Source organism: Pagrus major, chromosome 17, assembly GCF_040436345.1.
Source record: "Pagrus major chromosome 17, Pma_NU_1.0".
In the NCBI taxonomy this organism is placed as follows: Eukaryota; Metazoa; Chordata; class Actinopteri; order Spariformes; family Sparidae; genus Pagrus; species Pagrus major.
In genome coordinates, this window is record NC_133231.1 from 23271299 (window position 1) to 23289725 (window position 18427).

Genomic DNA, 18427 nt, shown 5'->3' on the forward strand with positions numbered 1-18427 from the left:
CTGTGCCTCGTCTGTTTACTTTTGATGATTAAAATATATTTATGAACACCTCGACGACAACCCACATTTATGAACCGACCAGCTAATTCCACCCGGGCAAACTGAAAGTGAACACCGGTTCGTTGTTGCCATGACAACGCAAACAAGTGCGCTCCGAAGTTTTTGCTAGCGACCGATTTCTCTGAAACTGAAGCCCAAACCAATAGCTTTATTATTTTTTTGTAGGAAAAATAAAACACAATGATTCCACCGGCCGAATCTCTCCTGAAATACGAAAACCCATTGTTGATCACCAAAAGCACAGACGGAAAATCACGAAAGGTGAGTTTACAAAGTAACGCCATCACAGCTGAATCAACATTACCTGGCTAAAGTAACGTCGGGTGGAGGATTGAAGTGACACCAGGTGGGGAGGACATACAGGAAGTTAACACAAAAGAGAATAATAAGCACACTTTATATGATTTACACAAGATTATTTTAGAAAAGCTACTCCCCACACTTTTTCAAATGGCTAGTAGAGTTCACACTTCTCATCACATGTCACCCTTTACTTTTGCTAATGAAATCCTGCTCTTACTTGATATAATGCTAATTGTTAGCTCTAGGCATCAAGTGTCTGGCTCCCACATAAAAAGTGGTGGAAAAAGTGCCATGTTAAACCTGAGTTATTGATGTTAAGTGACTGAAAACCCTCAGAAGGTAAGATCTGGTATTTACAATACCTCAACCATGTTTATATATTGGCTATTTTACATTTTAACAATTGAATGTAAACTCTATACTTAGACAAAGTAGTATCAGTGGCTAAATTGCATTGTGGGTAATGCGTGGAGTAAAGAATATCTCTGGTTCTGTTGGATCCATTTTGTTCATTTGTTTCTAAACTGTCCATAATGAGTCCAACAGTGTGGTATGAGTGGACCAGTGGACCACTTTTCAAAACCTGGAGCCTGCATTACCCACAATGCAACTTAGCTAATGAGTGAGATCACTGGAGGCAGTTTATCAGATTACATGCAGCTCCCTCTGGATCCACAAAAGGCTTTATACTACTTTATTTACATACACATTATATTTCCCAAGACCTGTAAACACACTTTAATGTGTACAACTGGTGGAGTTACCCTTTAAATTGTAGGATTCTGTACTCTGTATCTGCATGACTGGACTAGTATTTTTATCACTGTCCTTTCTTATAGACATAGCACAGTTTATGTGTTTAACAAGTCTGCCAATGCACGGCCAAGTTTACACAACAGTTCCGTGAGGTGAGCAAATGGGAGAAATAACTGTTAATTAGGGTCATAACATCAAGTACATAAATACTTTTCTCCACAGGGGCGCCCTCTGAGAGTGAACCCTCAGCAGCCTGCTGACTCTAGCCCCGTTCCACCACCGCCTAAACCAAAATCCCCTTCTGCTGAGGCCAGCAAGCAGGAAAACGAGGAGATCCTGAATGCCATCCTTCCACCCAGGTATACGTCTTCCCATCTATGAAATATTGTTAAACCACACTCTCGTTTAACTCAACGTCTGCTGTAAAAGGACATGGATGGAGGATGACCAGCTGTGGGTGCAACAAGTGTCCAGTGCACCTTGCACCAGAGCAGATGTTATTCACCTGGAGGAGCTGCTGGACACAAAGCTGCAGCAAAGGCAGGCCAGGGTAACAGGAATCTGCCCCGTCCGCAGGGAGCTCTATTCCCAGTGCTTTGGTAAGGAGGAGGCTGGTGCTCACTGAGGACTATTAAGCTAGTTTTGTGATAAATTTGTTTTCTGTTGTTTGTATATTCCATTGAAGCCACATTTTCTAATCCACATCAACATCCTCCTAATTCTCTATTTCTTTAAGATGAGCTGATCAGACAGGTGACCATCAACTGCGCTGAGAGGGGCCTGCTGCTGTTGCGGGTCAGAGATGAGATTCAAATGACTATTGCTGCCTACCAGACACTGTATGAAAGCAGTGTGGCTTTCGGCATGAGGAAAGCACTGCAGGCCGAGCAGGGCAAGGCTGACATGGAGCAAAGAGTAAGGATTTTATTTTTTGTGACACATGCACCCAAAAATCAGAATGGAGAGATTTCTTTTGTCCCTCATCTAAAGCTATTGGTTGTACAGTTGCAGACTGTTTTTCAGTTGGGTATCCAGCAGAGAGCACCATTTCTCTTCAAGAGTTACTGTAAAATAAGGACGTGGTAGCGCTCTTCATAACTGATTCTGCATCTAGGACAAACTTACAATTGTGTATTCTTAAATATGTAGATTTCTGATCTGGAGAATGAAATACAAGACCTAAAGAAGCAACTGAACGAGCAGAAAGCTAGATGTGATGCTACTGAAAAGAGAGAAAAGGAAAAGCGACAGGTGGAGGAAAAGAAGCATGCCGAAGAGATTCAGTTCCTGAAGAGAACCAACCAGCAGCTCAAGGTGTCGTTTGTAACAACATACCAAAGACAAATATCTTCTTTAGATTCAGCACCAGTTACAGCTGTGGTGCACGTCTTAACATTTTATTTTGTCTTCCTTTTCAGACCCAGCTCGAAGGCATCATTACGCCAAAGAAGTAACTGAGTCGCCATTTCCCACTACAGAATGCTACTAAATTTGTCTTTTGTTTCTAAATGATATGAAGTCATATAAACTGCATGAGAGTGTCATTAGCAAATATTTTATTGTTTTTCTAACAGCATGACATGACAAGTACAGTTTAAACAATTACTGTACATTTCTCTTGAACATCAAGAGCGCATTACACCTGTAAATGATGAATGAAATGTCATTCAAAAAACAGTTCTGGGTTGAAGGGAAAAGACGGTTCAAAAGGCAAGATACAAACAGTCAAAGTGAAGTTAAGGCAACAGGTGGCCACTCCATAAAGACCCTTTAATGATTATTTAGATTCCATCTTTAATCAACTCCACATTTTCGGAAAAAATGTGGCCTTTCCGGCATATTTAAATAAAGTTTTATTACATATGTCGTTGTGTTTTATGACTCCAGTCTAGTGCTTTGATCGTTTGGCCTTCTTGCCTTCTGTGGCTGATGGTGGGGCCTTTCTGTTCTTGTTCTTGTTTTTCACATTGTGTGTTTCGTAATAGCGCGCACCAACTTTCTTCACCCTGTGAGCACGGTCCATCGCTCTTCTCTGTAGAGACAGACAGAGAGGAACAGAGAAAAAATGATGAAATCTTCTGCTAAAAAAAGAATAGAGCTTTTTTTTTTTTTATCTCCATTCCTGTTAAATCAGTAAGAATAGACATTAATCTGACTTGTCTACCAAGATACATCTGTTTGACGTCAGAGAGAACAAACACTGCATACCTGTTTAGACGTCAGTCGGCGCGGCTGTGTGGACTCCTCGTCTTCAGCTTTCCTCTTCTTGCTCCTCTGGTTTGCAGCTTAATTTAAACAAAGATGAACAAATTTGATGTCAGTGCCTGGCTGGATCTCAAGGTCAACCTGACCTACCCAATTTGTATGGCTACAGGTGAAACACTTTTGACATTCAGCACCATAAAAAGTCATGAGAATACCATATTGATCGACTACCTTTATCCTGTGCTTGCTTAGCTGCTGCCGCTGCTTGTTTAGTCTTGATGTCGGTGAACGCTTTGTCAGAAAGTGCCTTGGGTATCCTGTCCAAAGAAGAAAGAAAGAACATTATTAACCAACAAAGCAAAAAATTCCCTTCTGTTCGGATCTTCTGCAGCGAACAAGTTATTAAATGAGGCTTAAAGCAACTCTAATATGGGCTGAAATTGGACAAGAGGCGATATAGATTAAATAACACAATGACATGCAAAAGTTATGGAAGCAGGCTTCTGATCAGACAGTCAAACTAATGACTGCTAGTCTCGGGGGCTTAAAGGCTGGTTAGCATGGACCACCTAAAATGCATGGCATCTCTCTGCCTGACAACTTCATGTTACTTTATTGGATAAAAGAAATGAGGGCAATATACAAAACAAAGAAAATATGTGAGTGAGGTTTGGGTGAGAGAAGACGGACCGGATTGCAGAGAAGCGTTTGGATTTGGCCCGCTCCAGGAACTGCTTGTACTTGGAGATCTTCTCATCCAGCGCACGAATCACCTCGCGTGAACCCTTGCTGCCTTTCTCCTTGCCAGTCTGAGCGTCTGCGGGCTCGGATTCCACAGTCTCTCCATCGGCTGGTTCAACTTTGGTCTCGTCCTCCTCTTCACCCTCCTCTTCCTCACTGTCTTCCTCGTTATCAGAGCCAGAGAAGTCAGACATATCCAGGTCAGGCATCTCCACAGGCACCAAGTCTTCCTCGTTGAACTCGGGTGCCACATAGATCTTGCCAAAGTTCTGTCGCACATTAGCCAGAATCTTCTGGACCTGCTCCTTCTGTCTCTGCTGCTGCTGCTGCTGCTCCCCCCCATGTTCCTCTGAGACTGCATCCGGATTCTCTGGCTGTTCCTCTTTCGCAACTACCTCCGAGGGTCCTTCAACTGCCAATGGCTTCTTGTCCTAGAAAAGTTTCAGAAACAAAACACAGACTGACACATAGGGCAGAAGTTGCTGTAGAAAAGAAGTAATTTACTGACAAAACACAGGTGGAAAATTCTGTAAAGTCTCACCTCTTGATCCCCCTCAGGTCCAGGGGGTTTCACAAAGAAAGGGATACGTCCTCTCTGCCAGTCATTCAACACCATTTTGGAGACAGTGGAGAGATCTGGCTCACCGCCCTGCACAATACCAAGAATATAATGCTCAAATTTGATATTTAAAACTACTAGTTGACATACACTTTGCTATTTAACTGAAAACCATTATGAGTGCAGCACATAAAATGTGTAAATAAAAAATAGACCAGGTGTATTACGTATGGATTTGCTCTTTGACTATGTCAGAACAAAAGACTGCCGCACACCGCCCTCTTCAATTGCGGTCAGAGACATTGCATTAACTTTTCCTGGGTGGAACCTGATAAAAAGGTCTGTGTAGCAAAATATTGTACGTTAAATATCTGACGGCAACTGCAGAGGACAGTCTGGGGAGAGTCTTTAGTTCTGATTTTGTTGACCCATGGTCTTCTAAAGCAAGTCGTTTTCAAGTTGTGCAAATGAGAGTAGTGGTTGTGTTATTTTACTTGTCTGTGCTTATGTGTTGTTGTTTTTTTTTTAATGCCATCAACCTGCCAGGGACTGCATATGAAAAGTATTATTATTATTATTATTATTATTATTATTATTATTATTATTATTATTATTATAGGCCTGTGTATGAAGCATGTATAGAAAACCCGGCAAACGCTTTAACTGAAATTATTAAAACTGATAATGATTTGTTTGTTGACCATATTCTCAACTTGTTATGAAATGAATAAATGTGATAAAAACAAGCAAGAGAAGGAAAGAGGAACATTCAGACCTTCAGAAGTTTCCCAGTGCGTAACGCCAGCTTCTCAAGAAAGTCTTCAGCAGAGTTCCAAGTGGGAATGCGGTAGGTCTTCTGAATATACTCAGGCTTGGCCCGCTCCAGCACAGCCCCAATGTGCTCCTCTGGGTTCTTGATCTTCTCAACTTGAACCTTTGCGAGGAAGGGCAAGAAAAAGGCGTGCAATTTAAAATACGAACCTGGAACCGTTCAGTTACGGGGACTGCATGGGCCTAAATGTTAAGCCTCCTATCTGGGAAAATGATCTGGAGGATTAGAATTAGAGCTGATCAAGGCATTTTTAAACACTCAGGCATTATTAACAGGAATCCACATCCAATTCTTTGTTTGTCAAACTGCAGGTAATTGAGCTGTCAAAAATGCCACATTAACAGTTGGTGGATTATCTCGAGTAACTGGGACATTGTTTCTGGAAAGACATATTGTTGTTTCAGACGCTCCTGTTTTTCAGTGCTTTGAGGAGCACAAATGAATTTTCATTCACCTCGTGAATTATATTTGGGATGGTACAAGAAGTATGAGGGCGGATATCACAAATCCTTTGTACACAAAAGAAAAAATCAAAGAGCTTCTTACCACTCCTTTCAAGACGATATCAGATTCGCTGTCTTCTGAAGGGTAGACGACACCAGGACAGTCGATAAGGAAGATGCGCCTCATCAGAGTGATGTACTGCCACACCTAAAAAAGTAAGGAGATTGAAACAGTCTGTATGGTCCATCAAGTTCAACATAAGATGTTAAATCTTGTATAGTATTTAACCGTACTACAATGAATCTAGCCAAGAACTGTGACAACAGTTAACTTTCTTTTCTCGTCACGTTATGTAACAACTTTTTTCTGCTTGATACAAAACATTTTCCATGACTAATCTACAAGAGACGTCTATTACATCATTTAGTCTTGTTTTTGTTTGTTATTGTCTTACAAATGCATTTTATATGTAACCATTTGCTTATTTCTGCTTTTTATTGTCCTTTAAATTCAAAGTATTCGTAATTTCTTATTTAAAATTTATTTTTATGCCCTTGTAAAGAACTTTCAATTATCTTGGGGCTGAATGGTGCTAAATAAAAAGGCTTGCCTAGTCTAGTCTGATTGAGGGGGTCTTGGATATGTGGGACTTTGTTGCTTGTGATTGACATGCAGGCTCTGCATGCCAAGCGAATCACAATCATTCTTAATCAATCTATTAAACAAAGCTGGCCCTGCTTTGTTTGATAAAATGCTCTCCCCTACAAATCAACCCCATCATTGTGGAATGATTAATTAGGAAATTCCTGGATTTTTTTCATATTGCAGTATATATTACAGAAAAACAAAATATCGCTCAGTTTTTTACAACAGCGCAAAGCCCTATTTCAAACAACTTCTGCCTTCCATGATTGGTTCAGACAGAGGCGTTGTTACGTAAATTTTCACACCAACATAACTGCACCTCCATTCTAACAAAAGGAGGAACAAGGTTGACGGCAGTGCCGCGGATCATAAGCTTGTCTAGCAATCATCAAAGAGTGTTGAGTCTGTAGAAGGAATCAAAGACAAGGTGAGAAATAAAGGCGTGCTGGAAACAGGCCCATCTGATTCATTTGATAGGTGTGCACAAAAAAAAAAAAAAAAATCCTTCCCTCTATTGCGATCTAATTTCACAGCTTTGGCAAGCACAGAAAAAGGAAAGATATTTTCCCTTTCTTTCCCCTTGACCCTGCTGTGGACATTGGGGTTTTCAAACACTTTTTCTTTTCCAAACAGGATAAACAGCCAGAGAGAGAGGAAATTAAAGATAAAATTGGTTGTTGTTCTTTCTCTTGACCCAGTCTCCACTTAGATTTTCATTTATATTGTTAAGAACACAGAGCTGACTACTTCTGTTGTTGCAGCTATCAGCAATTACCAACTTAAGAAGAGGACTAGGCCTGTTTTCACCTCACCTCACCTCCACACTCCACCTCCTTACTCATTTTCACATTTAATATTCTAGTCTTTTACACTGTCTTCACTGTAAATGTTTATCATCATGTATGTATACGAGTTCAGATTCATAATTAAAGCTTTATTTTATTTATTTATTTATTTTTTTGCATTGCTGTAAAGACACTTGAACCTTACCTTTGTTTCTCCAGCGAGGGGTGCCACATTGCAGACCTTCTTGGACCGCAGGGTATTAATGACTGAGCTTTTTCCCACATTTGGGTAACCAATAAAACCCACACTTATCTGTTTCTTGTCTGTGTGAAGCTGTGGGAAACAAGAAATAAAGTTAGACCATTATGTTTCCTAAGCAACAGCCTCAGTCTGTCATCGGTTCATGGAGGTAATTTTAGATGGGGCAAAAAGTCAACTTGTCATTATTCCAGAACAATAATGTAGTTTGTTCAAAACACATACCAAAGGATGTCTTAAAAAGGATTTTTTTATGTAAACAAGACAATCAAGAAGATCTAGAACCCTTTAAAACAAGATATATGTCTATCATTTATTTGTGTCCCAGGAGGTAAACTCTGAAGGCTGTTTTGGATCAGCTTTTTCACCTAGTTATCTCCAGACTTTTGGACCAATGTGGTTCAACAGCAAAAAAACATTTACAAGGAAAATAACATGGAAGCATTTCTGTGTCTTTCTCATAAAAGCCTCTTTAAATCATAATATTAAATCTAACAAGAACATTCCATTTTATTATCAAACCCCTTTGATTTCTTGACATATCAGATCTTTCAAGTCCCATGCTTTCACAAACACGCTCTATTCCACAGCCACTACGTAACATTGCATGTTATTGCAGGTCTAGGGTGGGCGATAAAGACAAATCCTTTTATCACGGTTAAGGTAACTTTATGTGGGCTAAGAGATATTTGTAATAATATGGTAAATTCTTTCTGAAATTTGATTAAGGAACTCTTTTGAATTTGAAATGTCTAAAAGAGTTGTGTGACTTATCGAGAGAATAACGGACAAATCAAGTCCGACATGTATATGTATTAATTATCCATTGTTTTATTTAGTTACTAAAAGATCTATATGTATGTAGGTGAGTTGGAATGGTATTCTGCTTTATTTACACAAAGAAAAAAGCAGTTTTGATATAAACATGACTTTCACTAACAAGCTGTTGTTGATTTTCCTATCTTGAAAATGTCATAGTTTATAAAACCAAGTTTATTGTGATTATATTAAAATCAATATAATTAATAACAATGTATAAACTATTTAAATCCATAGACTATATGGCTTGAATTTGGAAAGTGGAAAATAATGAGGACTAAAGGGAACTGAACCCCAAACACCAACATCCTAAACTATAACTGGTACTTTTGATTTTCATACATAAATCTATAAATCTTTTATGTGAGTAAATAGTACACTCATAAATAAGAGGGGGTGCAATTCTAAAATCCAAATTAAAAAGCAAAAAATAGCTCTGTACCAAATAAAAGTCTGGATAATAAGCTAAAGGAAATAAAGGCAAACAGCTGTGGCATTGGTAATTGTTACTGGATCAGTAAATGATTTAGGCTCAAGACAAATAAAACATATTGAATTCGAGGTAAGTTCTTACCTTGCCAAACTGCCTGAGCAGTTGGATGAGGGAGCCCTTACCAAACGAGTTGGTGAGGCTGGCATGGAAAGCCAGAGTGGGGTACTCTTGCGACAAAACAGCTACCCACCGTTTCTAGTTCAAAATTGATTGGAGATAAAGAGTCAGTCAGTCACACTATTTAATACTATGAGATGCTGAACTGAAGATAAACACGTTGTAAATGTCTTACCGTGACCCAGGCAGGGATGAGGTCACACTTATTAAGGACAAAGATCAGATGTTTCCAGGATTTCTCCTTTTTCAGATACGTCTCTATGCTCTTGGAGCGTGTTCCCATGGGATCACGAGCATCCAGCACTTGGATGATGACATCAGATGAGTCAATCACCTATTACAATAAAACAGTCAGGAATGTAGAATGACCCTATAAAGTTAAGTGGTAACAACTCTTCGTTAGCATAATGCACATGACAAAGAGGAGGTTGAAAACGATACCTTGTAAAGTTCCCCCCAGATCCTCTTAGACTGACCCTTTTTGAAGATTTCCTCACGGACTTCCTCCCTGTTTCAAAATGAGAATTAAATAAGAACCTTTAAACATGAAAATTTAGAAATATGGAAAGTTAGCAACCTCCTGCCCAGTTCTAGTAGTCAGTACAGCCAGGAATGTAGATTGATGATAGTATCTTCTGCCGGTCTTACCTGACCCCTGTGTCCTCAGTCATCAGGTCTCTGTCGTTGTCTGCATTGTAGCTCTCGGCTGAGGCTTCAGCCTGTTCTACGAGGTCTTTCATATCCCCCACCATGAGACTGGGCCTCTTCCTCTGAGCCTTGGGCCCAAACGTGGTCTCAAAACCCTCTGTGTCTAGAATATGCACCTTGGAGTTCTGCCAGTGTAGAAACGGAAGGAAAAACATTAGACCTGCAGCTCTGACAACTGATTTCTAGAGTTCTTTGAGTTAGGTTTTTACTGAACTTGTGTTTTCCTAAACAATACAGAGAACAGCCACAACAGCAAAACCAATGCCAAGTGATTGAAAAACATTGATCATCTCATTACAATGCAATCTTCTGCTGGAAAACCTCGGGTCCTGACATTCATGTGGATGCCACTTTTGACTATATTGTTTTTGTACTGTTTTCAATTGAGTCAACTGAGTCAAAAAGGATTAGCCGATTATCACATTCGGTTTTATTTATGTCCTACACAGCATCCCAACTATTTTAGACAAAAAAAAAAGAGACTGAAACAGACCCAGTAATGTTGGAGGAGAATGAAAAGAATTGAATGTTATTAGGAATCATATTGGCTATGGGTAGAAAAGCCTGGCAGATTACAACTCTACCATGCCAAAAACAGTGCAGGTACACCCAAGGTCACACTGGGGCTGATTGAGACTTGAATGAGGATTAAAGTAAGGCCTCATGTTCCATCTCACCTCATAAAATCTCAAGAAACAAGATAGTGAGGATACCAGACACATGATATCTATCTGTATGGCGTGATATAAACCAGGAAAAAACTTCAATAGCTTTCGAAGGCTAAAAGGCTAAAATACTCTAAATAAAATGTATATAAGGTTAACTCACATACACAATAAACATGCCCTCGAGCTAGCAGAGGACCTAAGGGCCATCATATAGACAACACAGGACAAGACAACACCATTTATTCAAAGTACAGTAAAAAGAGGTTAATACCCTTTATACTCACATGGGCTTTGACTCTATCATGCAAGAGGGACATGGGGAGTTTGCTTTGTTTCATCACCACACGATATGGATCCTTTTGTACTGCTCCCATCTCTTCTTGGAACTTCTGGAGGGACGACTGCTTGATCACACGGGTATTTGCTGAAAGACAAAATATGTAGTTGCAAAGTGTGACTGGTTTAGTTTATTTTTTGATCATTTATAAACGCTTGTAATAAGTCCAAATATGAATTTTACTTCTTTAAACATGTGCCATCACTAGAGAAAACAGCCAATAAATTCAAGCATATATCAGCTGTTGACAGGTTAGGTCATTGATTTTTTTTATTTTTTTTTATTTTTTGGCTTTTGTATGGCCTTATTGAAAGGACAGCTTCAGAGATGACAGGAAACAGGGTGAGAGAGAGGGGAGGTGACACGCAGCAAAGGACCCCAGGCCGGGACTCGAACCCGGGGCCGCTGCAGCGAGGACAAAGCCTCTATACATGGGACACCTGCTCTACCAACTGAGCTAATAGGTGCCCAAGTAATTGATTTTTATACCAATTCTTTTATACCGGCTGTTCAAATTATTTCTATTTTATTTGTTTGCCAGTTTCCCTTTTATCTTAATGTTAGATTCAGCTTTTTTAAAAGTATATCTATTTGTTAGACTTTGGCTATACGTTGTACTGTGTATGATTGTGCGTGTGAAAATACATGCTAATTTAACTTGAATTTGACTCTCCCATAAGGTTGTCACATTTTATTCAAGATTCAAACTGATGTTCATATGTGGGCAAGATTCATATTTGATGTTCAAGTTTAAAGGCTCCCTTTGTTAACAGAAAACAGAAAACTATTGAGTTGCGTGGACAGTCTTGATACTAAACATCGGATAAGTGAAATATGCGCATTTAAGGATTTGACACCATACGTGGGAAAATCATGGATGAAGTTAGAGGTGTTTGCTGACTTTGTAAAATGAAACTGCCTTACATTATTACGAGCCTTTCACTCAATATGGGAGGACTGGCAACACGACTGAATAATAACAACGGAAAAATTCTACAACGCATTTCAGGATTAGGCTATGTGGGCGGCATCTAAAATAATAAAAAATAATTACATGTTATTTCTCATTTGTTCATTTGAATTTTTTGAGAAGTGGCACCCCTCCTTTCCAGAATCAACCCTTTATTTTTGCAGTGGTTGTTCTGCACTCACTCTGAACTCTCATTAGTAATGTAATAATGTTTGTTGTTATGCTTTACTGGTCAACGCCAAATATCTTTCGTATCAGCTAACAATAGTAGTCCAAGTTGATGCCCTTAACAAAGTTCTTCGAAGCTCTTCCAAGTTTTAACGTGCCAACATTTTAATGTAGGTGGCAGGGATGTTAAAAACCCAAACAAAATTAAGTTAACCCACTTCTTCAGTGCTGTCGTACATATCATCAAACATAAAGCCTTCATCTATCATCCAAAAAGAAGAAGCAGCAGCAAGTAGTTCACAAATGACCTGCAATGTCCCCAAATGTGCCAGCCTCTTAAAGTCGTTGTTCCTGTTTTTGTGAGTATCAAAAAAACACCTCCTGAAAGTGTCCCTCTACAAAGACAGACAATATACTGACAGCTATCACATTAGAATATAACATAGACAACATATACAAAGCACAGGACGTGTACTCACCAAACCATTTGATGTTCGGTTCAACTCTGGCTACGGTCCCTGGAGCCACTGTGGACTGGTACTGTAAAGGTTTGATGACTTGTCCTCGATTATTACTGGGAACAGAAAGATCAGTGTCAGAATTTATTATATTTCAGTGTCACTTCAAAAATCAGTGGTGCACAAGAATAACATAAATGTTGATCATCAATTACCATCTCTTCTTTTGTCTGTACATATTCAGACGGTTGATAGTGGCTCGGTCCCTCATGTTGTTGCCACCAGCACCCTTCACCCGATCTGTGAAATACATGTACAGTTACAACAGCTTTTCAAAAGCGGCGTAACTTTTTTTTCTTTACATTTTTTCCTTTATTTTCACATCATAGCAACAGTCACACAATCATCTTTAGTTATAAACTTTTACAGAGTGAACGATTTTTTCATTTTTTTTTACAATGAAGAAATCTAAATAAACATAGAATGTGGTAATTTGTCATTTTAAAATACAAAAGATATTACTGTGAGTGATAGTACTGCATTTTAGCCATTTGTTGGGCCAGTTGTCATTATTTTGTGTTAAGTTTATCAATCAAGTAACTTGGTGTTTACTTCATCAGTTCTTTTAACTGTAGCCTACACTGATTCAGCATCGATCATAGATCATGTCAGTGCTTAAAAGAGTTTTACAACATATTTCACATATTGTTAATGATTAACCGATAATCGATTGGTCAGGCATCCGACTATTGACTAAAGAAATTGCTAAAAATTTGCATCCCTAATGGGTTGTTTTGCACTTTAGATAGATGATTAAAAACGTGTTTTTTTAAAGAGTTAAATAAACATAGTCAAACAAAAGATGGGCATTTTGAGGATATATACAGTTTCCACTTCTTCTATATTTCCTCAAATCTAGGTTATTAGGTCAAAGGTAATTCTACCATTACAAAAATTTCATGTATGATATCAAACCAGTTCTCTATCTATGAGGCATCTTTTGAAGCTGTTTTGATAGACAGTTCATGCCCAAATAAAGGTGGCAGCGGTTTCCAGACATCAGGAACATTTGGGGTAAACACTCCCAAAAGACACAGGCTCTTCCCTCAAAGTTAAATACTTCAGTGTCAAATGTAAAAGGCCTGCTGCTAAAAGCAGTGTGTTTAAGCAGTTTCACTGGCAAATTTCTATTAAAGATAAGTAACCCATAGTTTTATGTTTTATTTTGGCACACTACACTCTTAATGTTAATGACTAATATAATTCAGCACAGCAAAATAGCCCTAACGTGTCTTTCCCACAGCTTTAAATCACCAAGCTAGCAACAATTAGCATTAGCTGTAAACAACCAGTATGGCTAATGGGGGGTTAGCTCACCAGGGTTGCTGCTGGACGCAGAGGGGTTTATCGAGCTTTTCCCCTTGAACCGTGGCTTCACCATTTTGACGGCTTAGTCGGCGAAGACTTCCCCGGACAAAAAAAAATTAAAGACCACACGAAGGTGTCTGAAAGCTGAAGTTTAGTGGCTGTTTTCCCTTCAGCTCGATACTGTACACCGTGCACGTGTAGACACGGTGAAACAGGAAGGACGTCATCGAAAGAGCGACAGCGACGTGAGCCAATCAGAGAGCTCCTGTGAGTGCACTGGCACTGGTTGTAATAATTGTAAATACATGAGCTATATATGATCAGTATATATGCCTCGCTCAAGTATATCTCTATTAATTAATGTGAAATTAAAGTATTTATATTTTAGAGGGCTATGCTTAGTTTTCATTCTGCAATTAACACTATCTCTACAGTAAATTTATTAATTAGCCTAAAAACAGGCCTTGTTGTGTAAAGTAGTTTCAGAAAAAGATAATAAATCAAGCAGCTGTCACATTGAAATCCTGACAAGTTGGGGAAAATTATTCAGCAGACTCTCAAGCTCAATTCTTTACAAAAATGTTTAATTGCTATACTGTTTTTTTCCCAGAAGAGGGTGCAACACAGTTTCTATTAGGGTTTTGCCATATGCCAACATGCCCTGCTGAATAACCAGGGTCTGCCACAGCCCTTCATTACCTGACTAGCTCCTGTCTGCAATTTGAAGTGGATAATAAGCTTCAGAGGAGGCATACGGCTTGAAAGGGAAATGTGTTTTGCATGATAAAGGAGGCCTGGTGGGTGAATAAATGTGTTTAGACTAAACTAAAGAAAAGGAATTCGGGGCTGTGGCGGGGACTTAAGCAATACTGAGGTCACGAGTTCAAGTTTCCCCAGTTCACTAAAAATTCTCTAGAATGTTTTAATTGTTAGGGTTTTTTATTTCTTAACTTAGATGTTTAATTATATGTTTTCTCTCATTTGTTTCCAAACATGAAGCTGTAAATGCTGATTCAAAACACCACACTTCAAGTAATACAATTGTAGTGGGCAAATACTGAATCTTTTTTGACGTCCTAAAACTACCAAGGTCATGGCCTCAGTGTTAAACAGAGGCTACAGCCTTGCTTTTTAAAATGAAATATAGTGTGATCAAAGACACAAATACATGCTGGCAATATTAAAGAGGTGCAAGCAGTTTAATGCTGTTGTTTTATATTAATTTTTTAAAGGAAGTTTGAATGATTCATCACTGAGGTGATTTGTAAAAGAAAGAAAAAATACTATAAAGACAATATGAGTTTCATTAACAGAATACTGACACAGGCCTTCAGAAGGCCTATTTGACACTAAAATGTATGACAGGCCAAGTTTGACTGGTTGTGATGATGCTGCCTTCACAGTGTGTACGGTATGTTACACAAGTGTGGCCCAGTGCCAAGGTAGGCAAGTTCGTAGAGACTCCGGTTTGGAGAGGCGCCATCCAGTATTCAGTTTATACTGCAGGGAGACCGAGGAATGTTCTCTGTTCATTTTCATACGGATGAAATTGGAACTGACTGCATCAGCAATCCACTGCAATAAATGATTTTTTAAATCAGAAAGTAATTTTTTTTTTTTAAAAGCTGAAATCCAAGCAGAAGAAACAAAAAGAAGCGGTTCAGGTTTAACCTAGGCATTTCTTCCATTATAAGAATCCAAATTTACAAACTAAAAGTCCGTCTTACAAAGCATATTTCTGCAACACTCCTGAGTCCCTTTTATTTTAAGCCAAATTCATTTAAACCCAAATTGCTACGGTTGTATTTACAGACGGTTGCGGTTCCTCCCAAATTTTTACCATCTTTACCATTAAATGTGACCATTTTCAATCTCATGCCTAAACACAACCTTCAGGTTTGGCAAGACGATGAGGTTACTGTTGCCCTGAAGAAAGTTACTTTCCCCTCATAAAAAAAGCCACCAGTTAACCTCTTCAATTAGAAGACGCACTAAACATAGTTTATAGTATGTAGTCTCAGTTATTCTGTCATCGGCATGAATGTGGGGTATATTTTGTCTGTCCTCACTGCTCTATTCAGCGGTTGTGCGTTTTGCAGCTGCTGAACCAACAGGTTGGCTGAACTTCATGTGACCTTGATTTGCATGAAAGCGTTTAGTTAGGCAAGAAGAAAAACTAATTGATTGGACAAGCATTAATCAAAATTTGCATGCAGGAACGCAACAGGACAAGGATATACCATCCGTCTGCCATCTGTGACAGATGACCACAATTTATGATTGATGCCCTCAGCAAGACGTAAGAAAAACACCAGAGTTAAGCAAGGCTTACAAGCAATTTTAAACCAATAAAACTCATGACAGGGTACATTAGCTGCTTTCACCAAAAGAAAAACTAACTAACTTGCATGCCAGAATATAGAAAATCCAGTTCTTTTGGCAACATTAAATTGCTTGCTTGAGCAATAATACTTCTGTACCACTCATGCAGGTTTATTCATCGGGCATCAGCAGTCAGCTACTCTGTCCATTCTCATACGGACATAAAAATACATGAAAAACAGCTTTAAATTAAACCACGAGCAGCCCGGTTTCATATTACTGCACACTATTTTGTTATATGCTAGATTTTACAGACCCATATAACAGGAAAATGGGTGAAAAAAAGAGCAGCTCCATTTTCTTTGGCCTCCCATCAGGGTGCTAGAGTGAGAACACTTGACAGATGATGTGAAAATTTCCCCCATTGCCTCGACTCTTTGGTCTTCTAGCTGTGGAGCATGGCAGGTAGAGCTTGTTTATTTCTGTCTAACTATATGGAGTGCCAACCGCTGGAGTCACAGCATCCATCTTTCAGGCAGATATTCATTCAGCTAATCAGTCTCCACAGTTTGTGACTGACAGCACAGGAGTTGTAGGGAGCGGGGCTTCAGCAGTGAGCACCAGAGCACCTGTGTTTAATAAGTTTATGACAGAACCTTGCACAGATTGATACTTCAGTCCCAGCATGAGATTTTATGTATTCAGCTAAAGAGGTTCATTCCAAAGTAAAATAAATGATGAGATGTCTGCTGCTTGAAAAACTGACACATTCTTTTAAAGTGATTAATGGTATAAAAAGCATCAAAGGGAGAGAAGATGTTCTAACTTTAAAAACGGGAATAGAACTACAATAACACCTGTTGAACAGTGTGTTATCAAAATAAAAAAATAGATTTATTGAATGATTTTCCTCCTAAGACACGTTTTTTCCAAGAAATATTTGTTGCTTTAATACTGTTCGGCTGAAATAAAACAATTCTTGTAAAACGTTCCGTAAGAATTAGGAGGAGAGAATAAAATACACAAAACAATAAAGTGTGCTTAAAAAGGGGTTTCTTTAATGGAAAACAGTGAGAATCTAACAAGCTGACAACAGAACCAAATTTACAGTGACTTGTAAAACCACAGTGTCTGAAAAATAGGCTAACACAGCCTCATCATAAACAATACAATTAAGCTATTACTTCCTCTGCTCGGAAAGGCCATGATACACTGAGGCAGGAATTATAAACATTTGCTTTTTTGCACCCCCACATCCCACGTTCATGTGGTGATAAATACCAGATGCAGAGGATTTCAGTGGGTAAAGGTACTCAAGTTTTCTTTTGTGTTTTTATCTACCATACACACTGAGATGGGAATAAGTAAAATGGGGTTAGTGTGACGGATGCTTCTTCTCCAGTCGGTCCCCCGGCATTGAAGCTCCTCATAACTGTTCATGTGAATGTGTGCATTTGTGGATAATATTTCAGCCTGGCTCGCTTGCCGAGTCTCTGCTTTGAGTCAAATTTGGAACACCGGCTAGATGACGGAGCACAGCCTCCAGCCGGCCTGACTAAACAAAAAGAGAAAAATTGACGAAGGCCCGAAGGTCGCTCCTCCTTATAGCCCCGCTGTCGAGAGTGTTGGCAACAGAAAGCCAACATTTCTGCTGAGAGTGCTTCATGGCTTATCTGGAGGGCTACCGAAGGGCTGACGGTCACTGCTTTGTCATTAGCCGTTACATCAAGTTTTCCTGTTATGAGACATTAGGCATTGATGCAAGAAAGGCGTGATAATGCAGAATATCATCATGAGTTTCATCCTAGGTGGAAACAAAAATTTACAGCCATGTTAGCAGCTTTGTGAGGCTGCTCTTAGACTGAGAAATCTGACAAAGTGACTTTACTTTAGTAAAGTAGACTAATAATTTAAAGTTGTTCAAACTTTTAAAGCTCATACAACTTAAATATAATAGTTTACTTAAAAAAAAATCAGAAAACCGATTACCTCAGAATTGCCAAGTAAAGTCAACTTCACACAAATTTTGACCTGATGACACTGGCGGTGGAATATGGGGGGACAACTAGAGGGAGAGAAGTACCAGCATGTAGCCGCAGTCACAGAAATGTTCATGTACATATTACTTAAGTCTGCCCTAAAGTGTGTAAGATTAGATAAGCTCAGTTTTCAGAGGATTAATAATAGTTACTGAAAGACTATGTGTTGTTTTTGCAGCCACAGAAAAGAGAAACAAAAAGTCCCTTTTTCTGCAGTAGTATGCAGTGAGTTGCATTGTGAAAAGCTACGACTAAGCTTTCTGTCATGCATAATGTAAAACCAGGGATCTCGTGACTACGGTTCAGAGCTGTGGCTCTGGAAAGGTAACATATTCAGTCACGTTAATCAGTGGATCAGATGACTCATCGAG

General features: G+C 39.0%; 2 protein-coding genes across 2 annotated transcripts; one reads left to right on the plus strand and one right to left on the minus strand.

The window, feature by feature from the left end:
• Positions 1-25: 25 nt before the first annotated feature.
• On the plus strand, positions 26-2982 carry dnali1 (dynein, axonemal, light intermediate chain 1). The gene is made up of 6 exons (XM_073485156.1): positions 26-321; positions 1342-1478; positions 1549-1718; positions 1856-2034; positions 2269-2433; positions 2538-2982. Exons 1-6 carry the CDS (start codon positions 241-243, stop codon positions 2571-2573), a joined length of 768 nt encoding a protein of 255 aa, XP_073341257.1. The 5' UTR covers positions 26-240; the 3' UTR covers positions 2574-2982.
• On the minus strand, positions 2659-13919 carry gnl2 (G protein nucleolar 2). The gene is made up of 16 exons (XM_073485155.1): positions 13705-13919; positions 12543-12627; positions 12349-12443; positions 10679-10818; positions 9667-9851; positions 9460-9526; positions 9194-9352; positions 8983-9096; positions 7536-7664; positions 6003-6107; positions 5400-5558; positions 4607-4714; positions 4015-4496; positions 3556-3641; positions 3328-3404; positions 2659-3151 (listed from the first exon to the last, which is right to left on the minus strand). The coding sequence occupies exons 1-16, from the start codon at positions 13766-13768 to the stop codon at positions 3008-3010; spliced, it is 2199 nt and encodes a 732-aa protein (XP_073341256.1). The 5' UTR covers positions 13769-13919; the 3' UTR covers positions 2659-3007.
• Positions 13920-18427: the final 4508 nt, after the last annotated feature.